Raw genomic sequence first — 12,853 nt, forward strand, 5'->3', positions numbered from 1 at the left:
CCGCTGGAAACGCTCTCTCTGCGGCCGAGCGCGCTCACTACGCTCCCGCTGGAAACGCTCTCTCTGCGGCCGAGCGCGCTCACTGTGCTCCCGCTGGAAACGCTCTCTCTGCAGCCGAGCGCGCTCACTGTGCTCCCGCTGGAAACGCTCTCTCTGCGGCCGAGCGCGCTCACTACGCTCCCGCTGGAAACGCTCTCTCTGCGGCCGAGCGCGCTCACTACGCTCCCGCTGGAAACGCTCTCTCTGCGGCCGAGCGCGCTCACTACGCTCCCGCTGGAAACGCTCTCTCTGCGGCCGAGCGCGCTCACTACGCTCCCGCTGGAAACGCTCTCTCTGCGGCCGAGCGCGCTCACTGTGCTCCCGCCGGAAACGCTCTCTCTGCAGCCGAGCGCGCTCACTGTGCTCCCGCTGGAAACGCTCTCTCTGCGGCCGAGCGCGCTCACTGTGCTCCCGCCGGAAACGCGGGCTTCTCTGCCCAGGAAGCGAGCCAGCGATGCTGTTAGCGCCGCTGCCTGAACCCGAGTACAGTTCGCTCCGTCCTCCCTGGTGCTTCGCGTTCAGCGATAAATTGGCCCGAATATCGTTCGCTGGATGTGCTCTCTTTTTGCTTTACCATGTACGGGCAACCGGCGCTGCCCTGTGTCGTTTCAGAAATGTTTACATCGTACGTTACCCTCTGTTAACATGTATGCTTCGCTCCCTCTGTCCTTCGACCGCTGGATTTTGTTTCTGACTCTCTGCGCTAACAATTCATGGTGATCCTTCAACCTGTGGCGCTTACATGTGCACAAGCACACGTGTCTGTGCTATGCGGTTATGTGTTACACTATCCATGTGGCAAAGTTAGAGCATAGGGTACAGTATGGTATACCATACAGTATGTACTGTATGTGCATCTGACTGTATAACTCCACGAATGTACACTCACACACACTCATTCTGTTTACCTGTGATATTGCCAGACAGTTCAAGCTAGATAACTCTGTACTATCTAAGCTCTATCGGATACATACCTGTAGGATGTTTCAGTATATACTAAAAGCCTGCACAAAAAAAAAAAACAAAACAGCAGTGGGATTCACATTGGAATGCTAACACCGGTTCTCAACCGCGCTGCAAATCAACAGAGCTATTTTAACATGTGCCCCTGTCACAATGTGGACTCATCTGAGCTTTAACCCCAGTATGAACAGGCCTGCTTTTTTTCCGCTTCTGTTTCGCACGTTTATGCGAAATTTGCAGCATCAAATCATTTTACACCCTTTCTCACAGCCTGGAATCGTCCGATCCGGTTTCCTCCTCAGCCGTTTTTTTTGGATGACGCCACCCACCTTCGCGAAGGCCAAGGCAAAATTTACACCCCGGTTTGGCACCCTGGGACTGGTGTTATCAGAGCCGCATTGCCTGAGCTCCACGTGCTCAGGGTTCTGCATGTGGGCCCTGTCTGCAGTCACACTGACTGTACCGTAGGTTGAAATCCCAGCTCGGAGCGCTTTAGTCGCTCCCTGGAGTAAAGTGCAATCCGCTCCATTTAAATTCAGCTGTACGAACGCGACGGAAACGCGCAGGATTTACGGCCGCCAGCGCTTTGTGTCGCTCGGCGGATGAAGGTGTCTGCTGAGGGGACGCGCGGCGCGGCGCGACGCTAATGAACACTTCAGAGGAGGATCCGCGCTTTCATCAGGAATCTCTCCGGAGGGAACGGGAGGGAAAAATGACAACCGCTTTGGCTTTGACCTCCGTTAAAGCAGGTTTATGGAAAAGACAATAAGCTGTTTACATTCGGAGGTTGGTTTACATCTGTTTTTGTTGGCAGATTTGATAATCGCACGTTTCCTCACCGGCGATATGCATCTGAGAACTGCCTGTTAACGGAGTGTTTTATTCTGGAACGTTCCTGTTGTGTTCTGATTGAGCAGTGTTGGCGTCTTAGCTGGGAAAGAATACGTTCTACTATTTGGGCGAAGATAAATTTAATTTCTTTTGTAACCAAAAAAAAAAAAAAACATCGTCGCTGATGCAGTTTGTGGATTTTCATTACCAACCTATTTCTTCCAATAAGTTCTGCGGCTCTGTGCTCACCGAAATGAACGCATCAGCGTGGGGAGACCATACCCGTCGCGCAATGACCTCAATTTTCCACAAAACACGCTAAGTGTCAATTATCTCAGTTACGTTCTGGCTGCTTTTTACAGCGATACCAGGGCTCCGTTCCTATTCCCCGCTTGCGTTTTTCTGCTCGATTAGGTCACACTTTGTTTCTCGTCCGTCGGCTCTTAATATGAATAGCCTACTCCTCGCTGGTCCGAAACCGTTTCTCATACTTCACAACATGTGATTTATCCATCATAAATGGAAATGTGCCTTTAAAAATAGAGTAGGGTGTAATTAAGGAATTATTTTACATTCGAGAAATCTCTGGATTTCTGCGGCTGGATGAAAAACAAATTTTGTAACCGAGAAAAAATGTCTTGCCTTTGTGTCTTTTGAAATTAGTTTAACTCCTCTTTGTTTTACTAAATTCTGAGTTTTTTTTAAGCCACGACCTCTCGGCCGAGGCTCCCTCGAAAAAGAGATTTCTATTTTAGCGGGGTTCACCTGAGGTCATCACGGACACGGATGCTAAAGTAATGGAGGCTGGATCAGTGGCCTTGTGGGAAATGTAGGCTGTTTGATTCTGGCCAGCCCTTCACTTTGTTGTTAGCTTGTGTGGCTGCTGTGGCTAAACCAACACAAGGGGGCTTACGCGGATTACTGTGTGTCCAGGGGCCTGCCCTGCAGGACCCCTCCCATCCTAATTCAGCACGACGGGACGACACGCTAACGAAACGCTCTTACCCGCACCCCGATTAAGTTTTCAGAGGTGACCGGCGCGCTGGTCCCGTCACCCGTTGCCCCAGCACCTGTTTTCACCCAAATAACCTGCAGGGCCCCCCAGGCAAAAGTGAATTAACGAGAAATCGACTGCGTACTGTAGACGGGATCAGCGAACGCCGCTAGCTTACGGCACTCTGGGCTATTTCAGGAAACGGAATGCTCAGAATGAACGAGTCATCCTTTCACAGAAGGTTAAAGCTGAAATTATAATGCGCTGACTCCTCCCCCCAGGAGAATCAGGATATAGTGTATGTGGGTATTGGTTTGTATGTTACGCATTGTGGTTTTTTTTTTTGCGATCACAGTGTAAAAACCAGCGTGTGGTTTTTTTTTTTTTTTAACAATGCGACCGCGCATAAACCCACTTCCGTCTTCGGACGACGGAGCAGCACGGAAACGTCGTTTGTCCTCCTCCTGTCCCCGCCGCACGTGGCCAGCCTGGCGTGTGACGCGCGCTCCCAGATCCTCTTCACGTGGACACTGACACGAACGCCATCGCAGCTGTTCCCTAATCCCACCAAAAACCTCTATTTTTGTGTTGTGACGGCAGTCGCTTGCCTATTTTTGTCTAGTTATGGATGCAGATGATCACATTAATGCATACTTAATATGTATAGTGTTGACCGACACTTTTCTTGGCTTATGCTACAATATTAAAATGTGGATTAACCCTTTCTGCAGGGGAAAAAATGCATGCATCTCCAGTCCCATTGTGAAAACAATTTGTCCTTCCTCATTTCCATTGGCATTGAACTGCCGTTGTTCCCCACCCCCCCACCCCCCCCTCGCCTGCATCAATCACAGCGGGAGGGCAGGGACCCGTGCGATTCCAGCGCAGTGTGCGTGTGCGAACACACCCTCAGCGCAGACGCACGCACGCAGGCATTGCGCGGCGTCCGTGCGCAGATTTGCGCTGCTGAGAGCATTTCTTAAGATGGGGGCAGAGATGGGATGGCACTGTCACCGTCCTGGACATTCCTGGCGCTGGTGGTTTAGGCTTTAAGGCTCTTAGGCTAAGCCGTTCCATTAGGATATCACAGTCATCACCAGCAGAAGCCAGTTCGGTTCAGCCGGTAGACAGTGAGATTGCGTAAGCCTGCATTTAGGGCCGTTCATAGGTAAAACAACTACAATCTGCAAAATAACATGGCGGTGGTATTTGTAATTTTGCTTTTTGTAATGTCAGCTTTTAAATGTGGCCCTCCTTTTGTTGCAAGCTGTCACTCGGCACAGTTATTCCTATCAACCACGTAACATTTTCATTATACGACAGTCGTGATTAATATTTCAGAATGACACGTCTTGGTTAAGCGTACATCATCAGAATGAAAGTCTCGTTCGATTGAAGGCTCCTTCAGCGGGACGTCCAGACGTGTCACGCGGCCCCGCGGCTCATCGAAACGGACACGCTCGGTCAAGCTTCGCCGTTTGTACTGGACGCCGGGCGGGATGGTGTCAGGGGTTAAATTTAGCGCATTCCGTCCCCCGAACGTCCGTCATTCTCTCCGGCCGTAAAACGGGCGGGGGGCGATTCGCGGATCACGAGAGGTGTCACGCGCATGGATAAGTGGAGCGGACGATAAGAACGCAGACCTAATTAAATCTGCCGTTTGACTGAGCGCCTTGTGTTAAGGACAGCGCTGTCATACACTGGGTAAAATTACATCTCTCTCCTTCATTCGCTCAGCAAACAGCCCAATTCAGCCTGACTGTGCACTTTTCACCTTTCTCACAAACTTTCTAATGCACATTTCTTACCTGTGGCAGGAGGTTGTTGTTGTTGAGGTTGTTCCATAAAAACGGAGAACCTACAACCTTCTGGTCGCACGCTCAGGATTTAAGCCCTACCTCCACGTGGCCACCACGTGCGACACGCGCCCAGTGGAATGATGGGTGACTCCTGAAGCGCGTTTGTGACGACTCCTTAGCGACACTGTAACGATGATGAAGAGCGGGGCTGTTACCGCGGGCCGGTCGTCTCTAACGCGCTGCCCGGCTACGCTAACGTGGCCGTCCAGAGCCGTCGCCGGGCAGGAGCGGAGGACCAGAGGACGTTTGAAAGGATGCGCTGATGGAGCAGGCTGTCGGTCCTGGGGTGATAAAACTGCCCCCGTGATGAATGGGTCTCGCTCCCGAAATGCTTTGTCTTCCCTGATTGCCATGTTTGTGGGTGCCGTGTCTGGACTGGAAAGGACTGTCTGGAAATGGCTCTCTCCTCCAAAAGACTCAATTAATAAATTCTCAGAACGATGTCCAGTTACGCAGCCCTGAGAACGTACATATGAACTCCTTACAGACGGAAAAATAAAAGATAACAGTTTGGGAACATGCGGAAGGGAGAAAGTGTCGTGACATTTGTTGAGTGCTTCTGAGAGACGCTAGCTCGACGAAGCCTTGAAGTGCGTGGATTTAAAGCGTCGATTAGATGAAGCGCTGGGATAGTGTTCTGTTCTTTCTCCCACATTTAAGGTTTTGTCTCTGTATTTAAATTGCTTCTTATGGCTTTGAGGACTCCTTTTCCCTGTTTATTAATTCTGTAAATAAGCTAATTTATGCCAGCCTGGGTCTTTTTTTTGTTTGTTTGTTTTTTTTTGCACCTACAGTAAATCAGACAGATTGTGTTTTGAATTCTATTTTTAGTTTTGGCACAGATGCTCGCTTTCAAATTTAGAAAATGAGTATAATTTTTAATGGCTCGGCACCGCAGTTTGAATGGGCGTAGCACGCTAGTTAGTCTGCGCTCACCCACGAGGCCGTTTGCAAATAAGCAAATTAGATTTCTGCAGTTCTGGCACGTTCCGGCATCATGCTAAACGCTTGCACGCTAAACACTTCCACGCTAAACGCTTGCACACTAAACACTTGCATGCTAAACGCTTCCACGCTAAATGCTTCCACGCTAAAGGCTTCCACGCTAAACGGTTCACACAAGCCATAGACACGACAGAGCACCTGCTTCCAGTGCTGGCTGAGTCCTGCATTCAGAAGACCGCTTAATTATGTCGCTCTACATGTAACTGCAAAATGGAAGACTTTTCCAACATCTCTCAGGGTCAATGGGGTGGCATTGAACCTCATTCAATGGCCCAGAGGAAAAAAAGAGAGAATGGTGTTGCAGATTTTTTTTTTTAGCATAATAAATTGCGCCTTCTGAAGAAAAATGCCGTGGAGAGATGCGGAGGCAGAGAAATGAGGGAAGAGGAAATTAAATGAAATGAGTTGGAGGGTAAAAGAGGGAGGTGGGGCGGTGAGCGAATGAGAGAGAGAGAGAGAGAGCTCCTTATTAATTCCTAAAGGGAGGTGAGTAATGAGAGGCTTCGCTCCCTGCGCCCTCTCCTCATCTGTTTTCCGGATGGTTCCGTGTTCAGCGACTGGCTTTTCTGCGGGGTCAGAAGGGCGCCAGTCACCAGTACATCCGCCTGCTTTGGGATGTCACCACCCCCTTCAGCTACACGAGTGCTTCCCATTTAAAATAAATAAATAAACAAGCAGACAGCTTGTTGCAGTGGCAATTGGCAGTCACGTTAATGACATTCATCAGCCCAGTTAAGACTGCATTCATTAGCTGTTGGCAGCTCACCCTTTCATTTGCACCCAGTGTGGCCGTGCTGTGAGAGAGTGAGAGAGAGAGCGTGAGGGAGTGAGAGTGATAGTGCGCGGTGTGATGGGTCACAGTGGCGTACCCCCCTGCCTGACTCTGTCCCCAGGGCAAGCCAAGCGTTCGGTCGTTCTCCACAGCGCTACGTTAGCATGCTGCTGTTGTGTAAACGCATAATGTCGCTCTGTGTGCGCTTGTAGCGAGGCTCTCTACAGATCACTGTGCGTTCGGGCACTTCGGAGGAGTCGGGGAAGAAGCCCTTTGTTTCCCGAGGTATCGCGCCAGGTAGTAACTGATGTGCGTGCCGTCATTCTGGACCAATTGAACGGACGCTCGTCTAATATGTTTTTTCAGGGAAAAAATATTAAAATTCGGAACCGCTAGGGAACGAAACGCCAAGCTGTGCGGTATGCCCAGTAACGCTGGCGGGCGCGAGCGGGGTCCGTCTCGTCCCCGGCCAAGGAGATCGTTCTCGGCTCGCTCGCGTTCCAAGACCATCTAGCCGGGCGCCTCAGACGCGCGCCAGTCCTCGTCTCGGCTCCTCTCCACGGCAGCGCGGCGAGGGAGACCGGCTGGGGCCGCGCAGACCCTGGCAGTCTGCGCGCGCCCGTCTGCGCAGACCCCTGACGCGTGTCGTTTCCTCTTTGCAGAGCGGCTGGCCGCCAGAGAGCCGTGCCCCTCCCCCGCCACTCAGGAGCTGATGACCAGGCTGGGCTTCTTACTGGGAGAAGGGATCCCAGGATCGGCACGCATATCTATGGAAGACAAGAATGAGAAGAAGGTATTCCATTACACACACACACACACACACACACACACACACACGCACACACACATGCACCCCCAGCAGCTGCTGCACTGCTGAGAGAGAGAGAAGGAGAGGGGGAGAGAGAGAGGGAGAATGAGAGATAGAGGGAGGGACAGAGAGGGACAGGGAGAGAGAGGCAGGGAGAGAGAGAAAGAGGGCGTGTGTGAGAATAAATGATGCTTCCTCCCGTCGCTTGCTCTCTCTCCTTCCCTCTCAGTCTCTCTCCTTCAGACGGGGATTAAAGTCCCACTGCTGCGGGACTCAAGCTAACTGCTGTATGAGGGTATGAGGGTAACCTTTTTCAGATTTTCAGCCTTTGGGGGGAGGGGGGGGTTAAGTGTTTATGTTTGAGCAGAGTGGAACGTTTCTGTTTGCTGTGCTTTTTTTGATTGTGTTTGTCTGTCGTGTGAGTCCCAGAAACTTGCCTACCTGTGCAGCAGGGCTGGTTTGGTTTGTAATATGAGTTTATCAGCTTCAATCCAGGAAGGGACGAGTTATGACACGTCTCCTTTCAGTTTGTTTGGTGCTGGTAATTAGTCTGGTGCTTTGAACAAAGCAGATGACCCTTTGATTTTTCTGTGCAGGTGCATGACTCTGTCAAACCGTGTCTTAACAAGCTTATTTCGGTTAGGAACTTATGCATGCTTATGTGTAAATATACTCAGTTTGCTGGTAGAAGGTGTATCCACAGTTGTTAACGTGAATAATTTTCTGTAGATCTTGGCCAATCAATCTGCTTATCAGTGTTTGCCGGGTATAGATAACATCTTCATTTGCTGCCCATGTTCAAAGCTACTTGTTTACCTTATTTTAACTTGTGGGATTTGTGTAATGTTGTCTTGACATGTTCTGTCCTTGGTGTCACACAATTTACTCGTAACCATGAGCTACAAGATAGCTACAAGGTGCCATTTTGTCATAAGTAAAAATTGGAAAGGAAGTAAAGGCAGTTTTAGGCTGTGGCTCGGGCCTGAGACTTTTAACGGAGTATTCTGGGTTCATGGCCTTGATCAAGAGTCTTTATGGGTCTGAATTCCTGATCCAGACACAAAATGGCTGATGTTGCCATTTCTGGCAGCACAGAAAGGCCTCTGTCTGACACTGAAAGGCCTCTGTTTCCATCGCTCTGCGCACCTGGATCTGGGTCACATTAACATGAACAGCAAGCCGCTCCTTTGAGCAGGTGAGTCATGCAGAGGCGAGGAGGAGGAGGGTCTGTGGCCGCTGGAAGGGGATGAAGGCTCCTGGAGACGAGGAGCCCGGGGTTCTCTGGTCGCGGTCTGTTTGGAGACCGAGGTGGTCTCGGGGGATGGGGCATCTGGTACACCGCTACCTCCCTGCCTAAACCAGGCTCTCTCCCTGACCTATATAGAGCATAGGACCCAACTGCGGGAGAGAGGACCGGCTGGGCCACAGTACAGGATGGGGAGACATGGCGCTTATGTAGAGAGAGGGGGAAAAGGGTGGTTTAGGCAGTCAGCAACCATCAGCGCTGCAAAAAACGAAAAATAAGTCAATCTTAACAAGTATTTTAGTCTTATGTTAGAGCTGAAATGTTATTTCTGTTACTGTTAAATAAGACAGAAGGATGAGGTTACAGTTTGAGGTGAGACAGTTTGAACAATTTCAAGATTTTCCAAAGGGATAAGTCAATTTTACTTGTCTAGCTAAAAGTAACTTAAAAGAAGCTAATATTTTCTACTTGACAGAAAAAATATATTAAGTCTGATATATAAAAAAGATATTAAGTCATTGCAAGATTAAAATAACTTTTTTTTTTTTGCAGTAAGGGGTCAGAGGTCACTTTGACTCTTACGGTCAGTGTGAATAGAGAAGACACAGGGCGCTGTGCACAAAGACGTGAGCAATGCATAGGAGGCTTTCATTACAGGGCAATTTGTTCACATGGGTCAGCATTAAGTGGCATAGCTTGGTTTTGATTCATCGCACCGAATCTGCTGTTTCTAAAACACACGTTTTGTTTACCGAGCCTTTCCTTACAGCTGGTCTCTGACTCACGGAAATGTGAAATGCAGATTCATCTGCCTAAGTACACGTTTGCCTTATTATGTTTGGAAAGTACTTTTCCAGCTGGACTAAAGTTGTAATTTAAATTCCTTTTTGATTTCGATAGAAAACAATACTTGTACAAACTGAAAGAGAATCTGTGATATTTCAAATTAAAGTTGTTTTTTGTTTTTGTTTTTAATTCTTTGTGGGATGGGTGAACATATTTTCATCAAAGAAAATAATTCGGACCTTGTTATGTCTTTGAAGTCAAGCGAGAGAGAAAATGTGTTATGAAAATAATGAAATGGATGTGGCTGTTGTGGTGGATGGCCCAGAAAGCCATGCTGTTTAGGTATTCTCAAACAGTGTCTAATTTTAGGCTGTCGCTGTCTTTTCGCTCCCCTCCCCTCCAGTGCACTGTAACCAGCCAGGGAATCAGCCCGTGCTCCACCCTGACCAGCAGCACCGCCTCCCCCAGCACAGACAGCCCCTGCTCCACCCTCAACAGCTGCGCGGGCCGGCCCCCGCCCGGCCGCTCCAGCCCCTGCGGCACCATCACCAGCCCCAGCTCCACGCTCGAGAGCAAGGACAGCGGGATCATAGGTTAGTGAGCGGCCCTCTGCTCTCCCTGGCCTGTCCTCCATGCCTGCAGAACCCTTTCTATCAGTAATTTACCATTCGCCCTGTCCTCCATACATACAAAGCTCCTTTCTGTCTGGATAATACCATTCATCCTGTCCTCTATACATACGGAGTTCCTTTCTGTCTGTATTATACCATTCACTCTGTCCTCCATGCCTACAGAGCTCCTTTCTGTCTTTATTATACCATTCACCCTGTCCTCCATGCATACAGAGCTCCTTTCTGTCTTTATTTTACCATTCACCCTGTCCTCCATGCCTACAGAGCCCCTTTCTGTCTGGATAATACCATTCACCCTGTACTCCATGACTACAGAGCCCCTTTCTGTCTTTATTATACCATTCACCCTGTCCTCCATACCTACAGAGCTCCCTTCTGCATTTATTATACCAGTCACCCTGTCCTCTATGCCTTCAGAGCCCCTTTCTGTCTTTATTATACCATTCACCCTGTCCTCCATACCTACAGAGCCCCTTTCTGTCTGTATTATACCATTCACCATGTTCTTCATATATACAGAGCCCCTTTCTATCAGTATACCATTTACACTGTCCTCCATGCCAACAGTGTTTAATTTACCGATCTTCCTTAAGCACAATTCACCCTGATTCCAGCTCCTCCTATATTGCACCATTCACTCCATTCTCAAGGCCTCCAACATTGAACCATTCACCATGTTCACCATGACCCTCCGGTACTACACCATTTATCCTTAGTCTTCTTTGCCTCCAGTACTTTATCGTTCTCCCTGACCTCAGTTACTTCTATACTGTTGCAGTTCCGGCTAAAGCACCTACTGTGCACACAGCAGAGTACATCATGTTCCCAAAATAGATGTTCAGAGATTTTTATATTTTTTTATCTGCAGTTACTCTGGAGGTTTTCAGTGCACCTTGCTTCTTCTGAGCGGCGTGCAGAAGTGGTCGTTTGTCTGGGGGTCTACGTTTTCATCCTGGCTGCGCGCCGTCTGCGTTTCTAAGCCGTGTTTGTTAGCACACCGCGGTTGTGACCGCACAGCTGCTATAGTAACGGCGTTTTAGGAGATTTGGGGATTTACACACACTGACAGAAAGAGGAGTTAACGCGGTAATAATCCCTGTGTTCTTAGCTGGAAAGTTCCAGTTCCGCAAAAGTCATTTCAATTCAAAATAGGTATTATATAAATCAGATGATGCTGTTTTGTTCGGTGGTCTGTCTTTGTTTAGAACCATTTGTAGTGTTCAGCTCTAATTTTTTCGAAGTCGTGATATTGCAGTAATCATTTTATTTCTTCCCTGATTACATTTTTGTTCCCGCTGAATAGGCTTGCTAGGCCTTTGATTGTGAATGGCTTGAAGCCTGACCTCATCAGCATAGTGGTCTCTCCCCTCAGAAGCCTTAATAAATGCTTTCATGGCGATTGTAGGTTGGGTGATAGAATCTGAATGTGCGGCCCCAAGGAAGACCTTCCACCTTTCAGCACTGAAACCCTGCGCTGTGGAAATAATTGATAAATATTCCTGCCAGCCATTCTTGTATTAGAGCTACTTATAATGACTGCTATAATTAATGACCGCTCAGATATTGTATCCTCTGCATGAGTTTGTAAAGTGATGTGGGTTTGTAAAGCAGTGTGGGTTTGTAAAGCAGTGTGGGTTTGTAAAGTGATGTGGGTTTGTAAAGCAGTGTGGGTTTGTAAAGTGATGTGGGTTTGTAAAGTGATGTGGGTTTGTAAAGCAGTGTGGGTTTGTAAAGTGATGTGGGTTTGTAAAGCAGTGTTTGTTTGTAAAACAGTGAGGGTTTGTAAAGCAGTGTGAGTTTGTAAGGCAGTGTTGGTTTGTAAAGCAGTGTGGGTTTGTAAAGCAGTGTGGGTTTGTAAAGCGGTGTGGGTTTGTAAAGCAGTGTGGGTTTGTAAAGCAGTGTGGGTTTGTAAAGCAGTGAGGGTTTGTAAAGCAGTGAGGGTTTGTAAAGCAGTGTGGGTTTGTAAAGCAGTGAGGGTTTGTAAAGCAGTGTGGGTTTGTAAAACAGTGAGGGTTTGTAAAGCAGTGTGGGTTTGTAAAACAGTGAGGGTTTGTAAAGCAGTGTGGGTTTGTAAAGCAGTGTGGGTTTGTAAAGCAGTGAGGGTTTGTAAACATGTGGTTGTAAGCAGTGTGGGTTTGTAAACAGTGAGGTTGTAAGCATGTGGTTTGTAAAGCAGTGAGGGTTTGTAAAGCAGTGGGGTTTGTAAAACAGTGGGGTTTGTAAAGCAGTGTGGGTTTGTAAAACAGTGAGGGTTTTAAACAGTGAGGTTTGTAAAGCAGTGAGGGTTGTAAAACAGTGTGGGTTTGTAAAGCAGTGAGGGTTTGTAAAGCAGTGAGGGTTTGTAAAACAGTGAGGGTTTGTAAACAGTGAGGGTTTGTAAAGCAGTGTGGTTTGTAAAGCGTGTGGGTTTGTAAAGCAGTGTGGTTTGTAAGCAGTGAGGTTTGTAAGCAGTGAGGGTTTGTAAGCAGTGAGGGTTTGTAAGCAGTGTGGGTTTGTAAAGCAGTGAGGGTTTGTAAAGCAGTGAGGGTTTGTAAAGCAGTGAGGGTTTGTAAGGCAGTGTGGGTTTGTAAAGCAGTGAGGGTTTGTAAAGCAGTGTGGGTTTGTAAAACAGTGAGGGTTTGTAAAGCAGTGTGGGTTTGTAAAGCAGTGAGGGTTTGTAAAGCAGTGTGCGTTTGTAAGGCAGTGTGGGTTTGTAAAACGACGTGGGTTTTGTTCCTTCCTTGAATAGCGCTCTGCTCACTGTCCAGGCTCAGACAGAGATGGCCTACTTCAAATCTGGGGACCCACTTTTTCCAGAAAGGAATCAATACTGTGCATCCCACTGCGGACACAGAAGTGAAACGGAAATGTATTTATTTATTTATTTATTTTTGCAAGCAAAGGATGTGCTGTGAAATGGTCAGGAACATTTCCCTTGG

At 48.2% G+C, this 12,853-nt stretch overlaps 1 protein-coding gene across 7 annotated transcripts in view; it reads left to right on the forward strand.

The window, feature by feature from the left end:
- Positions 1–12,853, forward strand: part of LOC135240343 (protein TANC1-like) — a 133,888-nt gene that overhangs the window by 72,433 nt on the left and 48,602 nt on the right. For 6 of the 7 annotated variants that reach the window (XM_064309699.1, XM_064309700.1, XM_064309701.1 and 3 more), the window contains 2 exons: positions 7,126–7,256; positions 9,707–9,896. In XM_064309699.1, the coding sequence (XP_064165769.1) occupies positions 7,126–7,256; positions 9,707–9,896 (321 nt within the window). Of the gene's footprint in view, positions 1–7,125; positions 7,257–7,501; positions 7,567–9,706; positions 9,897–12,853 lie in introns of those variants that run through there. The other variant, XM_064309704.1, reaches the window with a different exon arrangement.

The sequence above is a fragment of the Anguilla rostrata genome, chromosome 15, assembly GCF_018555375.3.
Source record: "Anguilla rostrata isolate EN2019 chromosome 15, ASM1855537v3, whole genome shotgun sequence".
NCBI classification, from domain to species: domain Eukaryota; kingdom Metazoa; phylum Chordata; class Actinopteri; order Anguilliformes; family Anguillidae; genus Anguilla; species Anguilla rostrata.